General features: G+C 40.4%; 1 protein-coding gene across 4 annotated transcripts in view; it reads right to left on the bottom strand.

Moving 5' to 3' along the window:
• Positions 1–25,134, bottom strand: part of ARHGAP28 (Rho GTPase activating protein 28) — a 203,138-nt gene that overhangs the window by 61,055 nt on the left and 116,949 nt on the right. For all 4 annotated transcript variants that reach the window (XM_075533170.1, XM_075533168.1, XM_075533167.1 and 1 more), the window contains one exon: positions 18,019–18,111. In XM_075533170.1, coding sequence (XP_075389285.1) covers positions 18,019–18,111 — 93 coding nt within the window. The remainder of the gene's footprint in view (positions 1–18,018; positions 18,112–25,134) is intronic.

The raw sequence follows: 25,134 nt of genomic DNA, 5'->3' as shown, positions 1-25,134 counted from the left end.
CTCCATTTTTTTTAAGTGGGATCTTTTGGTCTTATCCCCTCCAAGTGAGACATCACTTTGGCAGGATTCTGAGATCTTAGCAGGAGGAGGTAGCAAGGAGTCGGACAGAAAGCGACACTTCATTTTAGTCTGCTTGGTCAGAAACAAAGTATTTGCTTCTGCACTCGAGGTCCAACCTCAGACTCAGGACACAACTTCCATCCATCCGTCCGTCCATCCATCCATCCACAACTTCCATCCATCCACAACTTCCTTCCATCCATCCATCCATCCATCCATCCATCCATCCACAACTTCCATCCATCCATCCATCCACAACTTCCATCCATCCATCCATCCATCCATCCATCCATCCATCCATCCACAACTTCCATGCATGCATGCATCCATCCATCCATCCATCCACAACTTCCATCCATCCTTCCAGCACTTTCCAGAGAAAAGTGTTCCTTGAGTGGGAACATTCACACCAGATGCCTTCACTTACGGTGACATAGCAAAAGCTGATGAATTCCCTACATAAGACACTTGCCCTTGGAAAATAACTGGAAGATGCGAAATACTTATATCTTAATTGGTATTGGAAATAATGAAGAAACAAAATTCCTTACATGGTGGTCTGTTATTTTTCTGTATAAGCTCAGCCATGAGGATCAAACTTTAGTTGACAATATCTTTCACAAGGGATATGCAAGGAAAACTGGTTTTGTCTGTTTCTACCTCGAGCTATTTTTTATTTTATTTAACGAGAGAATCTAGCTTTTCTGTATTTACCTATTAAATGATTCCTTGCTGATTATTAAAAAAATATGGTGATAGCTAGTTTAGTGTTTGCCACTAAACTGAATTAGGCTGTATCTGTTAACGTCCCCTTGACTGGGAGAGAGTCCTTCTTCCCCATACCTTCTTCTCAGCTACCTTGAGTGACTTACCTGTGTGACTTTCACCATGGAACTCAGATGGTTTATACCAGTAGTTTCCAACCTTCCTAATGCTGCAACCCTTTAATACAGCTCTTCATGTTATAGTGACCCCCAACCATAAAATGATTTTCCTTGCTACTTCATAACTGTAATTTTGCTTTTGTTATGAATCATAATGTAAGTATTTCATATGCAGGATGTATTTCCATTGTTACAAATTGAACATAATTACAACATAATGATTAATCACAAAACAATATGTAATTACATGTGTGAAATATTTATTTCTAATTACAAATAAATGAAATGTTATCTTGAAGCTTGGTATTTGTACCATGGGTAACAGTGTTCACACCAGGAACTCGTATGTGGGCATATCTGCATGTGGGTGGACCTGCCTGAAGACAGAGGAGCAGTGTCTTGGTTCCTAAGACCTTCGGAAATATGTGTTTTTTGATGGTCTTCGGCGACCCCTTTGAAAGGGTCGTTCATCCCCCAAATGATTGTTTGTGACCCACAGGTTGGGAAAGGTGGTTTGCATCCACCATTCCACAGAATAAACCCTGCGTAACAAAAAGGACTAAGCCAACTGGAGACAAGTATATTTTTATTCTGCATAGTCCTCCAAATGTGATTGCTGATACAATTAAACATTAATTTGTAAACATATATATGACTGAGTTTTGATATATGTAACTTGATTCCTTTAAATGTTCTTTTCTAAGTATTTAGCCAAGAAGAATGAGAACACATACCTACAAGCCTATAAAAATGTTCATGGCACCATTTTTCAAAATAGCTCCAAACAGAGAAGAAGCCAAATGCCTATCATTAGGTAGGTGAATACAGAAATAATGCTGAGGTAGTTATATAATCTTGTCCATTTGAGACTTAGGAGTGGAGAAGTGGAGTTTAGCCTGTCAATCACGTCACAGCTTCATGAAGATAAATAGCTCGCTGGAGGCGGGACACGTGTTCACTCCCTCCGAGACATCACTGACGACAAGACCCATGGAGCTCAGCAAGAGCCCTGGAGCTGAAGGAGCCCTGTGGAGACCCCAGCCAGCCCTGACATGCCTCTACCGCTACGGGATTCATAGGCTTCCCACCCACTGGCCTGAGATCTTTCTGCATTTGGTGTCACTGCATGTGTTTCTTGAGTCTGAAGAGGACTTTATAGATTCGTTTTGGACACATGGGGTAACATTGGACTATGGGACCTTGGGAGTGGAGTACTAGATGGAGAGTGGATGCTCGTTTGACCTCTGTCTCAGGATAGTTTTTCTTTTTTAGTGAGCTAGAGGTCAGTCAGTTATGTCCATGCTGTTTACTGGGTTGTTTTCTAGAAAGAATATGAGAATTTAATGCTTTGATTATTTTCTTTGGATGTTGTCTTTGGTCATTCCTATCTGAAATGGTAAAAATGAATGTGATTAATGTATATTTTGAGCTCAGGGGATGAAATTGTTCCCTTGAATTTCTTTAAGAACATGCTGCTTAGAGAAAATGGCTGACAGAAGGTCAAACTGCTTCACAGAAAGCCTGGCTCTGGTTTGAGGCCTAATCCCATACTTTCTATCAATAGAATAGTTTAGATAAGAATTCAGATAAGCTAAATAAGAATTGAACTTATTTAAGAATTGAGTTTAGTATCTGCTTCTACTTTGTTTATACTGATTTCTTCTGATTATTGATATAATGATTGATAGAAATGATTATTGGGAAGTTGAAAATAGACAGCTTATAAACCCACTTGTCTTCAGCCATTCAAATAGGATCTTTAAATGGGTTGAGACATGCCTGCAAAGAAGGCTCTGAAAGAAAAGCCCCATGGAGTGCTTTGGAGTACTCAGGGCATTTGCATCTCAAGAGACATGCCTAGGGGCCTATTCACAGAGTGAAGAAAGAAAAGGAACTCTTTGGATTTTTTAAATTGAACTAGTGGTTTTTATCAGAAGCTGGGAAAAATCTGGAACCATGAAGAAAACTCCTTTCTAGGACTGAAAGTTAAAGGGAATCAGTGGGCAGGTTGGTGACCACCTGGATCCACTTGTTGAGTGAAAGTGGGAGAAAAGCAGCAATAGAGAGATGGGTTGAGTCTGGCTACTGACACTAGTGGGCCTGGTTTACAATGTACAGGACTAGAGTTGAAAAGAGCGGGTTGACTGGTCTGAAGATCATGACCTAGCACAAGGGGGCTAGGGTTGTTGAGAATTTGTGAGAGTGCCCAGGGTCTAAATGCGAGGTGACCAATGGGAACCCTGGTGAGGCAGCCACATTGAGTTGACCAGGACCTGACCAGATGAGGAGGAGATTTTTGAGCCTGAGAATGGGAGTATATTGTTGCTGACTTTATGGACGCCTGTCCTGATTTGACTTTGCTTATGGATGCGGACTCACAAGGTTCTAACTGGAATAAAGATTCTTCACATCAAAGAACATGATTGTCTCCTCAGAAAACTGGGTTCATGTAAGTGGGCAGTATAGAAATTGGCTACCCAACATGGGGCAGATAAAGGCATGAAGTGGTTGGTTTACAAACTTTCATAGATGGGGGAAAATATTCATAGGATTAAGGTATAGATGTTCACATAAGTATAGAATATTTTCAGGTTTTTTTCAGTTATATAATGTTATATTTAAATGAGTGTCCATGAATATATTTCTCTAGTCAATCCTGACTGACACAAATCGTAATACTTATACAATGGACTATTATTTAGTAATAAAATAGAATTTGGATGCATGCAACAAATTGGTGAGTTTCAAATTTTCTATTCTGGGCAAAAGAAGTCAGATCCAAAAGAAAACACTATATTTAATTATTTCATATAAAAAATGAAACTAACCCAAGCTCCTGGAAATGATACCAGGAGTTATCTCTGTAGGCCACCTAGAACCATCAACTGGAAAGGGTATTAGAGAAATTCCTGGGGTGCAAAAATGTCTCTATTCTGACTGATTATGCTTCCATGAGTGAGAATATTTTTCAAAATTAATTGAAATATAATTTACATGTATATAGTTATTATTTGTAAGTTATACCTCTATAAAAATCTTAAAATGTTTTTATACTTAAAAATAATTTAATTCAGATCTTTGGAGAGATGTAAGGGCAACTGCTACTATGAATCAAGCATAGAATAAATGATCAAGAAAAATTACTACTCTGAAAAATCAAGTTGAAAAATCTAGAACACACAGCAAACATAGTAGGGTTAAAAGAAAGTTTAGGAGATACAGAAACCTTAAAAAGTAGCAAACATTTAGAAGGAAACATTATAAAAGTGGAGAGAGAAAAAATAATAGACTATCTGGAACTGAAGAAAGATGTTGCTTTTGTTAGGTGTCTTTAGTGAATTCCTACGCATAATGATGCTGTGCATAGCAGAATGCAAAGCTGCCCAGTCCTGCCCCATCTTCACAATTGTTATGTTTGAGCCCATTTCTGCAGCCACTGTGTCAATCAGTCTCCTTGAAGATCTTCCTCTTTTTTACTGTCCTTCCATTTTGTTAAACGTAATGTTTTTCTCCAGGGTCTGGTCTGTCAAGACAAATGCCAAATGTACTTGAGATGAAGCCCCATTTTCACTTCCAAAGAGTAATATAGGTGGACTTCTTCAAAGACAGACCTGTTTATTCTACTGAGTCCATGGTACTTTCAATGTTCTAGACCAGCACCATAATTCAAAAATGCCTAGATTCTTCTTCAGTCTTCCCAACTCAATATCCAACTTTCATATGCATATGAGACGATGGAAAATACCCTGGTTTGGGTTAGGGGCACCTTGGTCCTCAGAACAACTTCCTGGCTCTTCAACACTTTAAGGAGGTCTTTTGCATCAGATTTGTCCTGTGCAATATGGTATTTGGTTTCTTGACAGCTGCTTCCATGAGTCCAGATGGTGGATCCATGCAATATGAAATCCTCAACAATATTAATCTTTGGTTTATCATGATGTTTCATATAAACAATTGTGAGGATTTTGGATTTCTTTACATTGACTTGCAATTGGTGCTGAAAACTGAAGTCCTTGATCTTCATCAGCAAGTCTTTCAAGTCTTGCTTTCTTTCAGCAAGCAAGATTGAGGCATCTACGTATTTATTGCAAGCTGGTGATTAAGTACGAGGAGAGAATAAAACCCTTATGCATATGCATTTCTAGATTTTAAAGCATACAGTATATCCTTACTCTGTTCAATGGACTGTTTCTTGACATGTGCTGGAATCCCCATTCTTCTCTCCCATGAGTCAAATCTACTCGAGATATTTTCAAAATTCAGTTGGGAAATATTTTAGGTCATGTTTTGTTCTTGTGGATTTATTTCAAGTTTCTCTACTTTCAACCGAACTTACATATGAGCAATTGATGGTCTGTTGAACAGTTGGTCCCGGTCTGGTGTTAGCTGCTGATATTGAGTGTCTTGATTATCTCTTCCCACAGACGTAGTTTATTTTATTTTTGTACATTATATCTGGAGAAGTGTATGTGTACAGTCGCCTTTTGTGTTACTGAAATGAAGAAGTCAATGGTCTAGCAAAATTCTATTATGTAATTCCCAAGTTTCATTTCTACCACTAAGGTCAAATTTTCCAACTATTGGTCCTTCCTATTTGGTTCCAAGTTTTGCATTTCAACGGACAATAATTGTATGGGCATTCTAATTGCCTGTTTTAGCAATTTCATTTTGAAATTGGTAGAATTCTTCAATTTCTGTATCACTAGGTTTTAGTGGTTGATGCATAAATTTGAATACCATTCATCTTAAAATTTTCATTTCTGGAGTAGTAAACCATATGATTATATGATTGAAATAGCCAAAGCAGTCCGTTTCAGTTTACTAGGATATTGATATTTTGGTGTTATATTTCATTTTGACTTCTAATTTTCCAACATTCCATGCTCAGATTAATGTTTGTGAATGTGTCCTCTCATTTTAGTTGTACCCCATCAACAAATGAAGGTGTTAAAGGCTTAGCTTCAAACACTGCATTATGTCCAACTCTCCTTTGAGAAGGCAGCTCTTCTTCAGTTGCATTTTCAGTACCTTCCAACTCTCGGGCTCGTCTTCAACTCAACTGCAGTTTTCCCCCGCCTGCCTCAGGGTAGGGACTGGACCCTTGCAGGTCCATGGGCAGGGATCAGGACTCAGCTACATTGTTTCTTTTGTTTCTATCTCTATATTCCCCTGCACAGTCTAAGCGTTCGTACTTTAAATGTTTTTTTCCCACCTCTTTGTCTCTTCCCTGTTCTCTTACACTCCACTGCAGACCTCCAGATCATTCCCCTTAGCCTAGGGCATTGACACCTGCCCACACCCAACTATGTGAGCTCTATGTAGAGTGAGCCCAAGGCTAGGGAAATCCCTGCTTCCCATGCAGGGATACCATGCCCAACTTCTTACCTGGGAATTCCTGCCTGTGTACCTGGGGGCATAAGGCAGCTCGGCCAACACTGGTCAACTTTCCAAGCTGTTGTAGGAACCTCTGCCCAACCTCTGCAACACCAAAGCAGGCAACCCAACAGCCTTCTGGGGAACTCCCCTGAGAGGGAAGCCACAGAAGGATAAAGTGATAGGTTAATTCCATAGTGAAATTAGCTGCAGGTAGTTTGAAGAAGCATTTCTACAAGTCTGCCAGAGAAATCCAGTGCTCTTCAACTCCCTGGAAAATGGCACCTGGCTCCTCTAAAACAACCCAACATAAACAGCCATCAGCCCCAACAACCTCAACGAAAAAACAGGAGAAACAACAGGCAATGGCAGAAGATATCCCAAACATAACAACATGCAGAGAAGAAGAAGACATTCAGCTGCCACAGAAAGAAATTTTCACAAAGCTGCTTGGAGTCATACAGGATATGAGGGAAACAATACAGAAAAAGGATGAAATGATAGAGGAGACAAAGGGAAGTACAGGAGCTTAGGTAGGAGATAACAAAAACCAGTAGCAGAAACAAGGACTTCAAGAATCAATGGGAGGGAGCAGAGAAACACATCAGTGACTTGGAGGACAGCTAAGTAGACTTTAATAAGCACGAACTAAAATCTAATAAAATCATCAGAGAAGCTGAAGAAAACCTAAGAGCTATGTCTGATGCTATGAAACGGAACAACTTTAGAATTATTGGCTTATTGGTGGAAGACACAACCAAGAAGTCATCTGCAACAATAATGAGAGAATTCTTGGAGGAAAACTTCCCTAGCTTAATGAATGCAAACCAGGCAAACATTCAGGAGGCTGAAAGAATACCAACTAGGCTGAATCCCATGAAGAAATCACCAACCAAGGCATATAATAGTTAAACTATCCAACTTTGAGGAAAAGGAGAGAATCATGAGAGAAGCTAGGGAAAAACAAGCAATCACATATAAAAGCGAGCAAATAAGAATTTGCTCAGACCTATCAGCAGAAAATGTTAAGAGGAGAGAGTAGAGTAATATATTTTAAAAAACTGAAGGAAAACAACACAAACCCAAGAATACTCTACCCAGCCAAATTATCAATCAAGACAGTTGCAGAAGTAAGAGTCTTACCAGACAAGGAAAAATTCAAAGAATACGTTAGAAGAAACCCAGCCCTGCAAAAGATCCTGGCCGACCCAGTATGGACAGAAGAACAACACACACCAAGCCTAAATAAGAGACCACCACATAGAACAACCTCACCCAGAGGGCAACAAAGAAAACAGACCCAAAGACAGCACTGGCTTAAGGACGGCAAGACCTCAAGAATGATACACACACACACACACACACACACACACACAACAGGCTAATGAGAAAGGAAAGTAGGAAAACACCCAACACAAAAGGTATAAGATGACATCACACAGAGTCCGCAGATGGAGATGATAACCCTGAATATCAATGGCCTAAATTCAGGCATTAAAAGACTGAAACTAGCAGACTGGCTTAGAAAACACAACCCATCAATCTGCTGTCTACAGGAAACACATCTCAAGGTTACAGACAAAAACAGGCTGAGAATCAAAGGCTGGAGAAAGTCATATCAAGCAAACAATAATTTAAAAAAGCAGGGGTTGCAATCCTAATCTCGGATAAAATCTACCTCCAAGTGCAAACCATAAAAAGAGATAAGGAAGGAAACAGGTAATGCTCAAGGGAATGGTAGACAAAGAACCACTAAGCATTGTAAACACATATTCCCCAAATGAGAGACCTGCGGAAAACGTCAACCAAACACACCAAAAGATTAAAAGAGAAATCACAGCCTCAACAATTATAGTGGGTGACTTCAACACACTGCTCTCTGAAAAAGATAGATCAGAGGGAAAGAAACTCAACAAGGAGGATAGAGATCTAAATATTACAATTAGACAATTTGACATGATAAATATTTACACAGCTTTTCATCCAAATAAAAAAAAAATCACATTCTTCTCAAACCCACATGGCACATATTCAAAGATATACCACATGCTGGGGCATAAGGCGAATCTACATAAATTTAAGCACATTGATATACAGACTTCTCTCTCTGACCACTCTCTCATAAGTCTGGAAATAAACAAAAAGAAGATGAAGAAAACAAGAGCACACAATTGGAAGATGAATAACTGTCTACTACAAAAGGAGTGCGTATTGGGACAGATCAGAGATGAAATTAGGAAATTTCTAGAAACCAATGAGAATGAGCACACGACACACCAAAACTTAAGAGACACAGCAAAGGTAGTTATAAAGGAAGTTTCACAGCAATACATGCACACCTGAGAAAGGAAGAGAGACTCATGATTGATATGCTGGCACAAAATTTGCATCAACTAGAGCAGAGTCAGCAGGACAATCCTATTAATAGCAAAAGAAAAGAAATTATAAAAATCAGGGCTGAGATTCAGGAGTGGGAAAATAAGAAACTAATAGAAAAAAATGAATGGTTCTTTGAAAAGATAAACAGAATCGACAGACCACAGAAAGAAGGGAAGAAATTTCAATAGTAAGAATAAGGGATGAAAGAGGGGATATTACAACAGACCCTAATGAAATCAAAAGGATAATTACACAGTACTAAGAAGGATTGTACTCCAATGAATTCAACAATTGGGAAGACATGAAAAAATTCTTGGAAAAACAATCTCTCCCTAGACTATCTTCAATGGACATCAAGAATCTCAACAGATCCATAGCAATAGAAGAAATAGACAAGGTTACCAAGGGATTACCAATAAAAAGATCCCCTGGACCAGATGGCTTCACTGGAGAATTCTACCAAGCATTTAGGGAAGAACTAACACCAATCCTACACAAACTCTTCCAGAACATAGAAAAAAAATGGTAAATTCCCGAACTTCTATGAAGCTAGTATAACTCTGATACCCAAACTGGGCAAGGATCCCACTCGAATCGAGAACTACAGACCAATATCCCTAATGAACACTGATGCAAAAATCCTTAACAAAATACTAGCCAACACAATACAAAAGTATATAAAACAAGTAATTTGCCATGACCAAGTGGGATTCATACCAGGGATGCAGGGATGGTTCAACATACGAAAGACCATTAGTATTATTCATCACATTGACATGAAAAACTATAAGAACCACATGATAATATCAATAGATGCAGAAAAAACCTTCGACAACATCCAACACCAATTCCTGTTTAAGACACTTGAGAAGATAGGAATGGAAGGAAAGTTCCTCCAGACAGTACAAGTGCTATATGGAAAACCAACAGCCAACATGGTAGTCAGTGGAGAAAAGACTAACACAATCCCAGTATAAAAGGGGACCAGACAAAGATGCGACTTTTCCCCACTCTTATTTAATATCATGCTAGAGGTTTTAGCTAACAGCATAAAGGAAAGAAAAGACATCAAAGGTATTCGTCTGGGGGAGGAAAAGGTGAAACTATCGTTATTTGCAGATGATATGATTCTATACATGGAAAATCCCAAAAGTTCCACAAGGGGAGTATTGGAAGCAATAGAGGAGTTTGGCAGAGTGGCAGGATACATGATCAACAAACAGAAGTCCATCGGACTGTTACACACATCGGATAAGACAACAGAAGAGGAGATCAGAAAGGTGGTACCTTTCACAATAGCCAAACACACACTGAAATATCTAGGGATATACCTGATGAAAAGAACAAAAGATCTATATGGGGAAAACTACAGAACACTATTACAAGAAACCAAGAGCAACTTCAACAAATGGAAGGATATCCCATGCTCGTGGATTAGACTCAATATAGTCAAGATCTTAGTTCTGCCAAAGGTACTATATAAGTTTAATGCAATCCTAATACAATTACCCTCATCTTTCTTCGAAGAAATGGAAATACTGATTACCAACTTCATATGGAGAGGGAGGAAGCCCAGAATTAGCAGAGAACTTCTTAAGAAGGACACAGTGGGAGGGCTTGCTTTACCTGACTTTAACACATACTATGTAGCCACAGTTGTCAAATCCACATGGTATTGTACACTCACAGATACTCAGACCAATAGAAAAGAACTGAAACCCAGAAATAAAATCATCAGCATACAGACAACTGATCTTTGATGAGGACCTCAAAAATACCAAAGGGGAAGCAGATGTTCTCTTTAAAAAGTGGTGCTGGAAAAAATGGATATTTATCTGCAGAAAAATGAAGCAAGACCCTTATCTCACTCTATGCACAAGAATAAACTCACGGTGGATCACAGACCATGAAGTTAAACCCCAAACTATTAGGGCCATCAATGAGGGAATTGGCACCAACTTGAGAACTTTGGCGCAGGGAATACACAGGCTATCAGAAATAGGGAAGGACACAGACACAGAGGAGGCACAAACTGACAAATGGGATATACTGAAGATAGAACACTTGTGTACATCAAAAGAATTCACCAAGAGTTATAAGAGAGTCCGTTGACTGGGGATACATCTTTAGCAATCACACGTCAGACAAAGGCCTTATTATTAAAATCTACAATACTCTGCTAGCTTCCAAAAAGAACAAAAACTAACTGCCCACTTGAGAGGTGGGCAAAGGACCTGAACATAAGTTTCACAGGGGCAGAAATCCGAATGGCTACTAAACATATGAGAAAACGTTCCCGATCTTTAGCCATTAGAGAAATGCAAACTAAAACAAGAATGAGGTACCACCTAACACCCTCAAAGGTAGCCCAATTCAAAAAATCAGAAAACAACACTGTTGGAGGGTCTGTGGGGAGACAGGAACTCTCATTCACTGCTGGTGGACCTGTAAGTATGTACGACCACTATGGAAATGGATCTGGCAATATCTAAAACAGATGGAAATAGAGTTACCATACGACCCAGCAATCCCCCTACTGGGCATATACCCAGAAGAGGCAAGGAACAAACCAAGGCCAGAAATCTGTGCTCCCATGTTCATTGTGGCACAGTTCACAATCGCAAGGAGTTGGAAGCAATCTAAATTTCCATCAACTAATGATTGGATTAAACAACTGAGGTATATACATACAATGGAGTACTACGCATTGCTAAAAAGCAGTGATGAATGTATGAAGCACTTCACTGCATGGGAAGAACTAGAGGAAACGATGCTAAGTGAAGTAAGTCAAGCACAAAAGGAAAGTACAACATGTGTCTGCTGAGGTAAGCTTTTCAAAAAAAAATGCAAAAGGGGCATAGGAAAAAAGCTGCTATATACAAACATTCCTGGGGTGAGGACCAGGTAATGTGGTATGGCAGGAACCAGATCAAATACAGTGATACACATGGTAGACAACTAAAAAGGAGGTGGGTGAAGGAAAAAAATAAAAAAGAAATGGGTAGCGGGGGCACAGGGTACTAACCCACCCAAGGGGACGGTATTGTTTCTATCTCCACAGGGAAAGAGGAATCAGACTCCAAATCAGACTTCAACCCAATGCTCCAAGATGTGACTGCAACATGCTGGCGTGGAGTAGGGAATCAGTGGAGAGGTCTGGGGGGCTAGCCCCAATCTCAACTACTAAGTTGACACCTGCCCTCCCCACAGAAGAATGTATTTCAAAAGACAGCTTTCAATCTGCAGCTCCAGGAGAGGGACATATCTGATCAGAGCACATGGGTGCTGATGAAGGGGGAGGAAGAGAGAGTGGAGCACATCCTGGCCCACCAGACCTTGAGGACGACGAGCCCAATTAGAGCAGCCAGTCCACATAGAGGACCACATGGCCAGCCCCACTATGAGACATGACGCCCCTCACTGACCCATGTCGCTACAGAGGACAACACTGGAGATACAGTGTGGGAATTGCACCTGATCTGATCCTGCCACACTGAGGCCAAACACTAAGGGGGTGTAACAGAACAGCAAAGGAATGGAATGGTCCCCAAGGTATGCTGAAAGTGGATGTTGGGGCCAGGGCGTGGCGCCCCAACATACTGGACTGGAAAACACTCTTAAAGGCCAATAAATGATCCTTGAACTAACTATAAGCTTTTCCTTCTTGTTGTGTGTGTTTTTTGTCATTGGTTTGTTGTTTTGTTGTAGATTGCTGCTTGGTTTTGCTATCTTGTGTTTGTGCATGTTATTATCTCCGCAGGTCTGTCTAAATAAGATAGGCTGGATGAACAAGGAAGAGATGGGATCAATAGTTCCGGGGGGACATGTGAGAGGGGGAGGTGGGGGGAAAGGAAGTGGTGTTAACAAACCCAGGGATGAGGGAACAACAAGAGATCCAAATTGGTGGTGAGGAAGGTGTGGGAGGCCTGGTAGGGCATGATCAAGGGTCATGTAACCAAGAGGAATTGCTGAAACCCTAAGCATGATAGTGTGACTGCAGGAAAGTCAAGGGAAATAGAGGAAAGACCTGGGAGGAAAGAGCATTTATAGAGGTATAGATAAAGCCATGTATATATGCAAATATATTTTTATATGAGGACGGGGAAATTGATCTATGTGCATATATTTATAGGTTTAGTATTAAGGTAGCAGAAGGACACTGGGCCTCCACTCAAGTACTCCCTAAATGCATGAATACTTTCTTCTATTAAATTGGCATTCTATGATGCTCACCTTCCCAACACAACTGCTGAAGACAAAGCGGGTGAATAATCAAATATGGTGAAGAAAGCTGATGGTGCCCAGCTATCAAAAGATACAAGGTGTGGGGTCTTTAAGGCTTGAAGGTAAACAAGCAGCCAACTTGCTCAGAAGCAACAAAGCCCACATGGAAGAAGCACACCAGCCTGTGTGATCATGAGGTGCCGAAGGGATCTGTTATCAGGCATCAAAGAACAAAAAGTCATATCATTGTGTGCTCACCTCCATGATATGACTGCTGAGGACAAATGGGTGTATAAGCAAATGTGGTGAAGAAAACTGATGGTGCCCGGCTATCAAAAAGATATAGTGTCTGGGGTCTTAAAGGCTTGAAGGTAAACAAGCAGCCACCTAGCGCAGAAGCAACAAAGCCCACATGGAAGAAGCACACCATCCTGTGAGATCACGAGGTGTCAAAGAGGTAAGGGATCAGGCATCATCGTAACAAAAAATCTTACGATAGTGAATGAAGGTGGAAGTGCGGAGTGGAGACCAAAACCCCATTTGTAAACCACTGGAGATTCCCTTGCAGAGGGGTCTCGGGGAGGAGACGAGCCAGACAGGGTGCGATGCAGCAATGATGAAAAATACAACTTTGCTCTAGTTTCTAAATGCTTCCTCTCCCCACCCCCTCATCCCCCCTTCCACTATCATGATCCCTATTCTACCTTACAAGTCTGGCTAGACCAGAGGATAGGAATCAGAAACACGGGGAATCCAGGGCAAACACAGGGAATCTAGGGTGGATGATCCCTTTGGGACCACACTGGGAGGGTAGAGGGTGGGTGGATTGGAAAGGTGAACCCGATTACAAGGATCTACATATGACGTCCTCCCTGGGGGACGGACAACAGAAAAGTGGGTGAAGGCAGACGTCAGACAAGGCAAGATATGACAAAATAATAATTTGTAAATTATCAAGGGCTCATGAGCGAGTGGGGAGTGGGGAGGGAGGGGAAAAATGAGGACCTGATGCCAGGAGCTTAAGTGGAGAGCAAACGTTTTGAGAATGATGAGGACAATGAATGTACAAATGTGCTTTACAAAACTGATGTATATATGGATTGTGGTAAGAGTTGTATGAGCCCCTAATAAAACGACTGAAAAAAAAAAAGGCCAGATCTTTAAGGAAAAATTGGAGGAATTCTCCTAAGCATTAATCCAGAACTAAAGTTTTATACCAAAAGTAATCAGTGGCTTATGTTCCCAATGTAAGCAGTAATATAATATTTGATACTTTCTAACCAACTATTAACTATAATATAGTAACTATATATTACTTTATAATATGTAAAAATGATAATATACTAGTTATATCATAACTATAATACATATTTGATGCTTTCTCACCAACTAGTAATTCTAAAGATGAGTGTGTGCATTAAGGGTGGATATATGAAAAGAAAAAGTCGAGGTGAGTTCAGGTTGATACAGTTTGATTTGGCAATTGCATCAGCCTTGTTTTACCGTTAGCTCCTTGTTTTGTAATAAAAAGTAATTTCTATTTGTTTAAATCATGGTTGGGTAGATTCTAATTTATATAAAGCAAGCCAAAATGTAACTGGTATAATGCTTTGTTTATCAGACAGTATGATTTTGTACTTTGCAGTAAATTATAAATCAACAGCAAATGTAGATGAACTGTATTTTAAAATAAATTAACACCTCCATTGATTATTTAAATTATGTTCACTGATTATGAGGAAAGTGCATTTAAAAAAATCTGTTCAGGAAGTAATTTACAGAGTAGATTTCTGAGGACTATAAATTGGAATACTGAATGGATATAGACTTTTTATTTATTTATTTAAATTATTTATTGGAGGCTCATACAACTCTTATCACAATCAATTCATACATCAATTGTGAAAAGCACATTTGTACATTTGGTTGCCCTAAATATTTTCAAAACATTTGCTCTCCACTTAAGCCCAAGGTATCAGCTCCTCATTTCCCCTCTCAACTCCCTGCTACCCCCTCCCTCATGAACCCTCGATGATTTATAAATTATTTTGTCATGTCTTATACTATCTGACATCTCCCTTCACCCACTTTTCTGTTGTCCATCCCCCAGGAAGGAGGTTATATGTAGATCCTTGTAATCTGTTCCCCCTTTCCACCTCACTCTCCCTCAACCCTCCCAGTATCACCACTCTTACCAATGGTCCTGAAGGGATCATCCGCCCTGGATTCCCTGTATTTCCAATTCCTATTTGTACCAGTGCACATCCTCTGGTCTAGCCAGATTTTTAAGGTAAAATTGGGATCATGATAGTGGGGCCAGGAAGCATTTAGGAACTAGAGGAAAGTTGTATGTTTCATCATTGCTACACTGCACCTTGTCTCCTCCCTGAGACCCTTCTGTAAGGGGATGTCCAGTTGCCTACAGATGGGTCTTGGGTCCTAAATCAGCACTCCCCCTCATTCACAATGATTTGATTTTTTGTTCTTTGATGCTTGATACCTGATCCTTTTGACACCTCGTGATCACACAGGCTGGTGTGCTTCTTCCATGTGGGCTTTATTGCTTCTGAGCTAGATGGCTGCTTGTTTAGCTTCAAGCCTTTAAGACCCCAGACGCTATATCTTTTGATAGCCAGGCACTATCAGCTTTATTCACTACATTTGGTTATGCACCCATTTGTCTTCAGCAATCATGTAGGGAAGGTGAGCATCATAGAATTCCAGTTTAATAGAAAAAATTATTCTTGCATTGAGGGAGTACTTGAATGGATGCCAAATTGGACATAGAGGTTTTTAAATGCCCATATATAATGGCACTTTAAATGGCCAAAATATCACTTTTGCTTTACAGTCAAGGATCAACTGCATACAATAGATAGATTATTCCTTTATTTTAAATAGCTTATTGAGAGATGTTAGATAGTAATTTTTAAAAAATCACAAACTGTTATATAAACTACTTTCAATATGCTTATTGTGGTATAACTGACATATTTTAAGTAAATTCAAGACCTCTGCAGAGTTTTATCAAATGTGTAGCCCTGGGCAGCTATCAGCATACTCAGACAAAGCACCTCCATACATCGATAGCCTTCATGCCCCTTGTCTTACCAACACTGTGGATCCCGGACAATCACTCATTTCTTTCCCTAAGTATACATTAATTTACATTTCCTATACTCTTTATATCATCATGTTTTTGGTCTAACTTCTTTCACTTGGAATGCTTAATATCCTTTTGTGCATCTGTGGAGAGTGACAATAGTTCATTGCTTTGATTGCTGAGTACTAGTCCATAGTTCAGGTAGATCATGATTCGCTTAGCCATTTACCTTGGGTAGGCATTTGAATTACTTCCAGAACAAGCAGGCCTGTATCAGATGGCCCACGGTGCCAGCTGGTTACAGTGGGTATGTTGATCCACTAAGTAACCTCTCTCCCCCAAATCTAGTAGATTGACTTAAAATAATTGAAAAAAAATTATCCTGGCATTGTTCAAAAAAGGGACGATCAAAGGGGCACAGATTTTGGAAATAATGTAATTTTCCCCCCACCAAATCCATTTTATTTCTTATCAAAAAAGCATTAAAGGGAAAATGCACGAAATTCTGGAGATGATTCCTAATTTTTCTCCTGGAAAAAGAGGGAAAATGACTAAAGGTGTGACTACCCCCACATAAATTAAATATATAGTCTGTCCCTTCAAAACAAACACCTCTCCTATCACCTTGCCTTCTCAGCAGGGAAGAGAAAAACCTACTAGGATCCACTAGTCTACTTTTTCCATCACAGAGGAAATTAGAAGAAGGAATATGACAAGGGGAAACTAAACGGGAAAGTTGCACGGAGGGAAAGAACAGACAGCTTAGGACAGGAGTGAAGAAGAAACTGATGAGAGAAAAGACTCACGATGCAGCACAAACAGAGAAACCATTCATTGCTACAAATCAGCAGAGGCTTGAGTTTTCCCCTAAGGTGTTCTTTACTTCTTCTTCTTCCAGGTAACTGGGGAGATGGAGATATGTGATGAAGAAAGCTGATGGTGCCCGGCTATCAAAAGATATAGATAGCATCTGGAGTCATAAAGGCTTGAAGACAAACAAGCAGCCATCCAGCTCAGAAGCAACAAAGCCCATATGGAAGAACCACACTATCCTGTGTTGACAGCATCAGGTATCCGGCATCAAAGAACAAAAAAAAACATATCATTGTGAATGAGGGAGAGTGCGGAGTAGAGACCCAAAGCCCATCTGTCAGCAACTGGACATCCCCTTACAGAAGGGGAGAAGACGAGCCAATCAGGGTGCTGTGTAGCAATGATGAAACATACAACTTTCCTCTAGTTCTTTAATGCTTCTTTCCCACCACTATCATGATCCCAATTCTACCTTACAAATCCAACTAGACCAGAGGATGTACACTGGTGCAGATAGGAAGTGGAAACACAGGGAATCCAGGATAGATGAATCCCTCAGGATCTATGGTGGAAGTGGTGATACAAGGAGGGTGGAGGAAAGGTAGGGGAGAAACGAGGAACCTATCTTAAAGATCTACATATAACCACCTCCTTGGGGGATGGACAACAGAAAAGGGGTGAAGGGAGACATCGAACAGTGTAAAACATGACAAAATAATAATAATTTATAAATTATCAAAGGAGTAGAAATATGTAATGAGGCAAGATACCATGTGGAGATATACATACAAGCAACAATGATACATTTACAAGTAAGAAGAGACTCCCAGGAACAGGAAATGAAAAGGCAAGGAAGGGTCTCCCCCCCCCCCCTAGAGTGGACAAAAGAGAACATAGCCCTACTAATTACCTACAGTCGGATTCTAGTCTCCATGTGGGGCAAGAGATTTCTCTTCTTGAAAGTTACTCAACCTGCAGTCTTTCACTTTGGCATCCCTAGGAAACTAGATCAATTTCCTTTACAAACTCATTCATGGTAGCTTGGTGTGCTGACAGCTTTGATTTCCCAGCAATCTGACTTACGTTGTCACTCCCCCACCCCCTCTCCCCTCAAGTGTTAGACAATTTTGTTCAAGAGATGCTGTTTCTACATCTCTCCCCTTGTCCCTTACTAGAACTTACCATGGGAGTGCTTGCTTCAACAACAGTTGGCATCTCTCTTTCTTCTTCTGTACCATCCAAATGAGTAGTATGGTTGCCACAGGTACCATCTGTCTGATGAGATAAATGAAAGGTTTATTCGCTTACGCATTTATGTCTAAATAAGATTGTGGGTTCGATAATAAGTTACATACTAAATTGTATATATGTATATCTATCTATCTATCTATGTGGAAATAGAAAGTAGTGTGCCTTTATTGTAGCTTTTAATAAATAGTTCATAATTATTTGAGTTCTCTTACGAGGGGTACCCACCAAAAGGAAATTTTATTTTTTCAAAGCTATGTATTTAATTTTTTTTTTACAAAACAACCATACCACGTTCAAAGCACTCTTCATTGCACTTAATGCATTTGTCAAATGTGTGATTCCATTCGTGGAAACATTTTTCAAACTCATTTGTTTGCATGGCTGACACAACTCCCTCGCTTTTTCTACATCATCAAATCGCTATCTTTTCATGTCCTTCTTCATTTGCAGAAACAAAAAGAAGTTGTATGGAGCAATGTCAGGTGAGTCAGGTACACGGGTCAAAAGAGGTATGGCTTTTCTCCCAGAAAAACAGGGAAACGACTAAAGGTGTGACTACCCCCACGTAAATTAAATATAGAGTCTGTCCCTTCAAAACAAACACCTCTCCTATCACCTTGCCTTCTCAGCAAGGAAGAGAAAAATCTACTAGGATCCGATCACAATGGGGAACAGATCACAATGATCTACACATAACCCCCTCCCAGACGGATGGACAACAGAAAAGTGGGTGATGGGAGACATCTGTTAGTGTACGCCATGAACAAATAACAATGATTTATATATCATCAAGGGTTCACGAGGGAGAGAGTATGAGGAAATGAGGGGAAAATTGAGGAGCTCATACTAAGGGCTAAAGTAGAGATGTGAATTATATGTCAATAACACTTTTTAAAAACTAACAACAAAAAAGGTACAAAGAATTGTTTGGTAATTGTAGGAACATTTAAGGACTAATAACAACATTAGGCAACATTGCTGGTAAGATCAGAGCACGTCCAGGACAAACACAGAAACCAACGCATGCTCAGAGCAAATCAAAGAAAAGGGTGGGTCGGGCCCTTGTTAGCGGCTGTTGAGCCACTTCTGCCTCACCGGGACCCTATGCACCACACAATGAAGCACCACCCAACGATCGTGCACCTCAGTCCTCAACAACTGCTTTTCTGCTTGAGCCCATTGGAAGGGTCCTAGGACAGGATCATTTGCTGAAAAACTGTTTTCTCACATGAAAGGTCACACAACCTCCTGCAGGGTCCTTCAAAGTGAAAGCGGGTAGGAGCTCTCTAGGGATCCGATGGTGTTAGTGAAGAGGACAACCAGCCTGGGTAAGATTTACAGAGGAGGTGTGTGGGCCTGGAGCAAGGTTTCTCTGGACCACCACTAAAGAAGTAAAAAGGAAATAAAAAGAAAACCTCCACCTCATCTGGGAGTGAAATCAGTTGAAGTCATTCACCATTTCCCCTTTGACACTCTGTGTGCATCCATGCATGGGTGCCTACTAAACCAATTTCCATCTACACACAGTTCGAATGCTCCATCAACTCACACAGGGCCTTTCAGTCAAGAAACAAAGTCCTTAGGGAAATTATCTAGTAACAAAACAGCAATCATACAGAAACGACAGATCTGAGATCATTTATGAGTCAATTCAGTCCATTAATAAATTTAAATAAATCATCAAGGATTATAAATATTTAGGCAATCAATTTAATAAAAAGGATGTACAATAATAAATAACCTGGGGAAACAGAATGGAGAGAATTAATGATTTAATTTTTATTTTAAAAAGATTGAAAGGTTATTGAATCATATCAAGAAATGATAAAGGGAAAATGAATTAAAAAAGAAGGAAGATTTCTTGTGAAATAGTGTGACTGGTGGATTAAAATGAATCAAGACCAAATTATAATCAACTCTGAGTTGAAAATTAACATTAGGAATTCTAACTCGAGAATTATAAAATGAAAAAATGACATGGTAAGTAAGAGACGTGTAAATTCATCAAAGCAATAAAAGGAGCAGCGACTATGGAGACAGAGAAATCCCGAGGATAGACGATTCAGGCGGAAAGCAATGGGTGGTCGGCAGAGTCCAGGCGCTGAATGCTGACCGTCAAAAGAAGACAAACGAGATTTCCCATCTTGATGACAGTTGAGGTCTCCAACAATGATAAAAGATAAAATGCCCCCCACCCCAACCATGTGGGACGATCAACAGAAACATGGGTGAAGGGAGACAGTAGTTGGTGTAAGATATGAAAATAATAATAATTTACAATTTAATAAGGGCTCGTGAGGGTGGGAGGCAGGAAGGGAAGGAAAAAAGCTGATTCCAAGGACTCAAATAGAAAGGAAATGTTTAGAAAGTGAAGTGATGGCAACATAAGCACAAATATGCTTGATACAATTGATGTATGGAATGTTATAAGAGCTGTAAGAGCCCCCAATAAAATGATTTTAAACAAAAGAGAAAAAGCCCTCGGAATTATAAACACGGAAACAACATACCAAACCAAACCCACTGTCATCCAGCCAATTCTGTGTCCCAGTGGGCACATAGGATGGAGCAGAACTGCCTAATAAGGGTTCCAAGATTTTCATAAACTTCTGTGGAAGCAGATTTGTGGAAAATGATATCTTCCTACCATGGGAAAACAACATTTAAGTACTAAGTATGAAAAATAAATTATAAAGAGGCATTAAACTCCACAACATCAACACTGTGTGAAAAAGAAAATGGGCCTAGAACTACAAAATTCTGAAGGAAATTTATTTAGAATTTTGCTACACCACAATTTAAGATTGCCAGGTTTGCTCACAGGATAAGACATATACCATCCCAATGGGATATACCATTTCATAATGGTAGTGATCATATAAATGAATAATTTTAGTAGCCTCTACAATCATCTTATTCACCACCATCCAGCAAGAAAGAGTGGTGTGCACTGCTTTCTCATTCTGTAAACCAGTGTGAAGCGTAAGGGTATAGGTGGAATAAAATGTAAAGTTTATTATGGCTTGGTAAGACATCTGTTCACCTGTGGGCCAATGTTTATGAGGTTTAAATAAAAGAACAATGAAAGACAAGTGGGAGAAAACAAACTGGACCTTAATGAATAAGAAAGTAGATCAGGCTTGGTGGGATCTCAGCAGGCTTGTCCAGAGGAGAAAGGAGGCCTTATGATGGGGCTCAAGACAGACCCACTTTATTAACCATAGCTGAGCCTAGGTGAGAAATACGTGGTGGAGGGTAGCAGGTGGAAGACAATTCAATGTTTCCCCTTGGCTGAAATAAAAATAATTTCAAAGCCCATCTATTACTTTAACAGGGAATTGGCATGTCTTGCCTTCTGTCCTTTGTTCTTGTTTTGGTTTATTGGCTCACAGAAGTCTCCAACTAATAAGGAGAAATTCTGGGTGCAGAAGGTCCTCAGTGTCTAGAAGGCTATATGCTTTATGAGGTTCCTGTTCAGTAGATGAGGATTTCCACTCAAATATAGTTGCTTTATTAAATTCCTGTTAAGTAGATGAGGATTTCCACTCAAATATAGTTGCTTTTGATCATCTGTTTTTAAGAGAAAATAAAGGCAAAAAATTTTTACTCTTCCAACAAGAATATATTCTTCAGAAAGGGAGCTTTGCAGAAAAGAGTTAACCTACAGGGAAGTCTGTCAGATTGGACTTTGAGAGGCGTCCTAGCATTCCATAAAGGCTGAGTGGCTTCCTGGACTCTGCTGGATGAACTACGTGGCTTATTAAGCACATCAGCTCTCTCTCTGGAATGGGATTTTGGTGAATACCAGGCGGAAGATGCGTCTCTGCGTGGCCTCCCAGTGAAAACGATAGGCTCCTGATAGACAGTATTCCCATGTCCTGTCACAATTCCTTGCCACGGGAATTAATCTCATCTATGTCACTCCACTGGGAGAGACTTCTTGGAAGTTTGTACGGAGTTTCCTCTGGACTTTGTCTCATGTGCCTTTTCCCTTTGCCGATTTTGCTTTGTGCTCTTTGCTATAATAAATCTTAGCCCTTACTCTGTCTATATGTTGACTCTTGGGAGTTCTACTAGCAAATCATTGAATCCCCGGCATAAGGGCAAACCAGGATGTATTTATTTAATATTTAATTACACTTAAACATTCTGTTTACAAGTGTTTGAAGGCCAGCATTTGTTCAATCTCCAAGTATATACCTTTTTATCATTATTTGAATAATCTACTTCTGATCTGACAGAAGAAATGTCTTTCCAGCCTTGATTAGGCACTACTCACCTGATGCAAGGGTTTCAGGCTAGTGAGAAAATCTATACATTGTGAAAAGACAAAATGCCACCTAAAGGAGAAACCTCTCTTCAATACTGCACGGACCCAAACCAAACCAACCCACTGCCTCCTAACAGATTCCCCCTCATAGCGAGCTTACTGCACAGAGTAGAACTAGTCCTTATGGCCTGGAGGCTGTAGATCGTTACAGAGGCAGGCAGCGCGCTGGGGAATCAATCCGACACTTACGTGACTACACCCCTGGGGCTCCTTATACTCGCTCTGACAGAAGAAAATTGACAAAGACTCACTATTTTATTTCCAGTAGTAAAAGATGGAAAATGAGGATAGAAAGATGAATGAAAAAGATTTAAGGTAATCCCAGACTAACATGAGTTCATGGTCAAGGGTGAGACAGTATGTAGTTAGAGTTGGATGGGGAAAATGCATAAATATCTACTAAGCAGAAACGTTCCAGAGGCTACTTTGACTTGCCACTTGAGTAGCTGAAGGGGGGAGGTAAAGCCTGCTGAGAAGCGAATTGGGAAGGCAACTATCTAATTGGGAAGTAAAGTATCTAAGACATTCTACAGAGTAAACCTGAGGACACCTGCTACCAACAAACAGGAAGTGGGACACCTCTGAGTTAATAGTCTTGTAAGAAATATAATAAAATTGTCTATGTTTGTGTGTGTGTGTGGGGGGGGGAGGATGGAGACCAAATTAGCAAAGCAATATTACCCATAGTCTGAGCTGACTACATTTGACCTCCTTACCTTGGCCTACCCTTAGACAACAGAGAAGCAAGCCACATCCAAGCCATTCAGGAGAAACATGCAAGAATTGGTCACTATTAGGAAAGGGTTTTAGATAGTTGTGTCACCCTAAAATGCGCATAGAACATAAGAAGCTGTACAGAAAGTAAACATTATCCCTAACAGTGGAACAGCAACCATAGACTTTCTTCTGACAGGAAGGAGAACAGCTTAGCAGAGGAGAAGGAACTCCACTGAAGTCATGATGGAAAGTCTCAGCCTCCAAGTTGCCTGCTGCGAAGGGTCAAAGTGTGACAGCGGTCAGCGAGCCTGGGCCTTTCTTACACAGTGAACTGCTGCAGTAGGAGGACCCACGCCTCGTTCAAAGGGCACACATCAGGAAATGAGGTTCATCCTTAACCATCTGGAACCAGAGCAGCTCTGCGGGAGGAAGACGGGGCGCTCTACTCCCAGCAACAGGGACCGGCTCAGAGGCCCACAGGCGTCGCTATGAGCTAGCTTGGACTCCATGGCAGCGAGTCTGATTTGGTAAGATCCCTGATGAGAAGCTAAGAACTCAGGTCTGCGTTCTCTGAAATAGGCTACAATGTACTGACACCACCAGTGGCCGTGGAGTTCATTCTGGGTAATACCATGCTCTATAGAGCTTTGACTAGATGGCTTGAAAAAAGTAGGTCAAGGTACCACTCCCTGTTGCTGGCAACCAAGCTCTTACTGTGTGCACCACCCCGTGACCTCACCAAAATAAAGAGGAAAGGGCGCTAAAGAAATATACTTTCTTTGTGTGCAAGATGCTATCGTTTTATCCTTTTAAAACTTCCTACTACACATTTAAGACATACTGCTTCTCCCTACAAGGATTTCTAAATATTTCTTATGGTGGGAAGATAAAGGAACATTGAAAAATACATGGCTTATAGGAAAAGAGTTTTCATTATTAGCTCAGGCCAGGGAAAGGAGCTTGTCGCTGGAAACTTCCCCCACATCTTGATTTCTGGTTGTGGCTGCTGCTGCTGTTGTTGCTATAGGTACAGGCAGGGCATGTAGTTATTTGTGGATGCAACTGATTATTCATTCGTGAGTGGAGGCGTCTGTTTTCTTCATTATAATAAGTAGGATTTCTTTTGTTTGAGTGTTCCTCCCATCTTAAACTAATTACTTGCGCTAACCTATTTCCCTTGCTGGGTTGGACAGGTTGACCTTTTACAGCGATTCCCCTTCTAACAGTCCTCTTTATCTAGGATCTCATCTCTAAAAGGAGCTGGAGTACAACAGAAACCATGTGGTCACGAAGAAAAACAAAAGGGCATTTCTTTTCTGTACTACCCGCCTGTCAGTATATATTAAACTCCATTTTACCCACAATATGTGCACAGCTAGAGAGCTTGTATAGTGTGGTTAGCTATCATTGCACTGCTTCTTGTACTCAGCTATTTCTAGACAACAACTTGAACCTACCAGCCAAAAGGGCAAAGCCAGAGGGAGGAAATGAGGTGTCTACTTCCGTAAGATTTAAAGCAGTGGTTCTCAACCTGTGGGTCGTGACCCCTTTGGGGGGGGGGAGAACGACCCTTTCACAGGGGTTGCCCAGTTCATAACAGCAGTCAAATTACTGCTATGAAATAGCAACAAAAATAATTTTATGGTTGGGGGAGGGTCACCACAACATCAGGAACTATATTAAAAGGTCATGGCATTAGGAAGGTTGAGAGCCACTAATTTCAAGCCTCAGAAACCCAAAGGGCCAGTTCTACCATGTTCTAAGGGTCCAATGAGTCAAGATCTACTTGATGGTAGTGAGGTGGTGTTTTGAGCTTATTATACCAGGCACTTTAACAGACTTGCTCTCTGGAGCTAAAAGGCTAGCTGCCTTTCACAAATCCATTCTGCGTGTCTTTCATAGCAGTATCCTACTTTTCCCCCCAACAAACCATGTGTCCAATTTATAAAGGAGAGAGAGAGAGAGAGAGAGAGAGAGAGAGAGAGACAGAGAGAGAGAGA

The sequence above is a fragment of the Tenrec ecaudatus genome, chromosome 15 (genome assembly GCF_050624435.1).
Source record: "Tenrec ecaudatus isolate mTenEca1 chromosome 15, mTenEca1.hap1, whole genome shotgun sequence".
In the NCBI taxonomy this organism is placed as follows: Eukaryota; Metazoa; Chordata; class Mammalia; order Afrosoricida; family Tenrecidae; genus Tenrec; species Tenrec ecaudatus.
The sequence above is the reverse complement of the archived record's forward strand: the minus strand, read 5'-3'. Positions and strand labels throughout refer to the sequence as shown.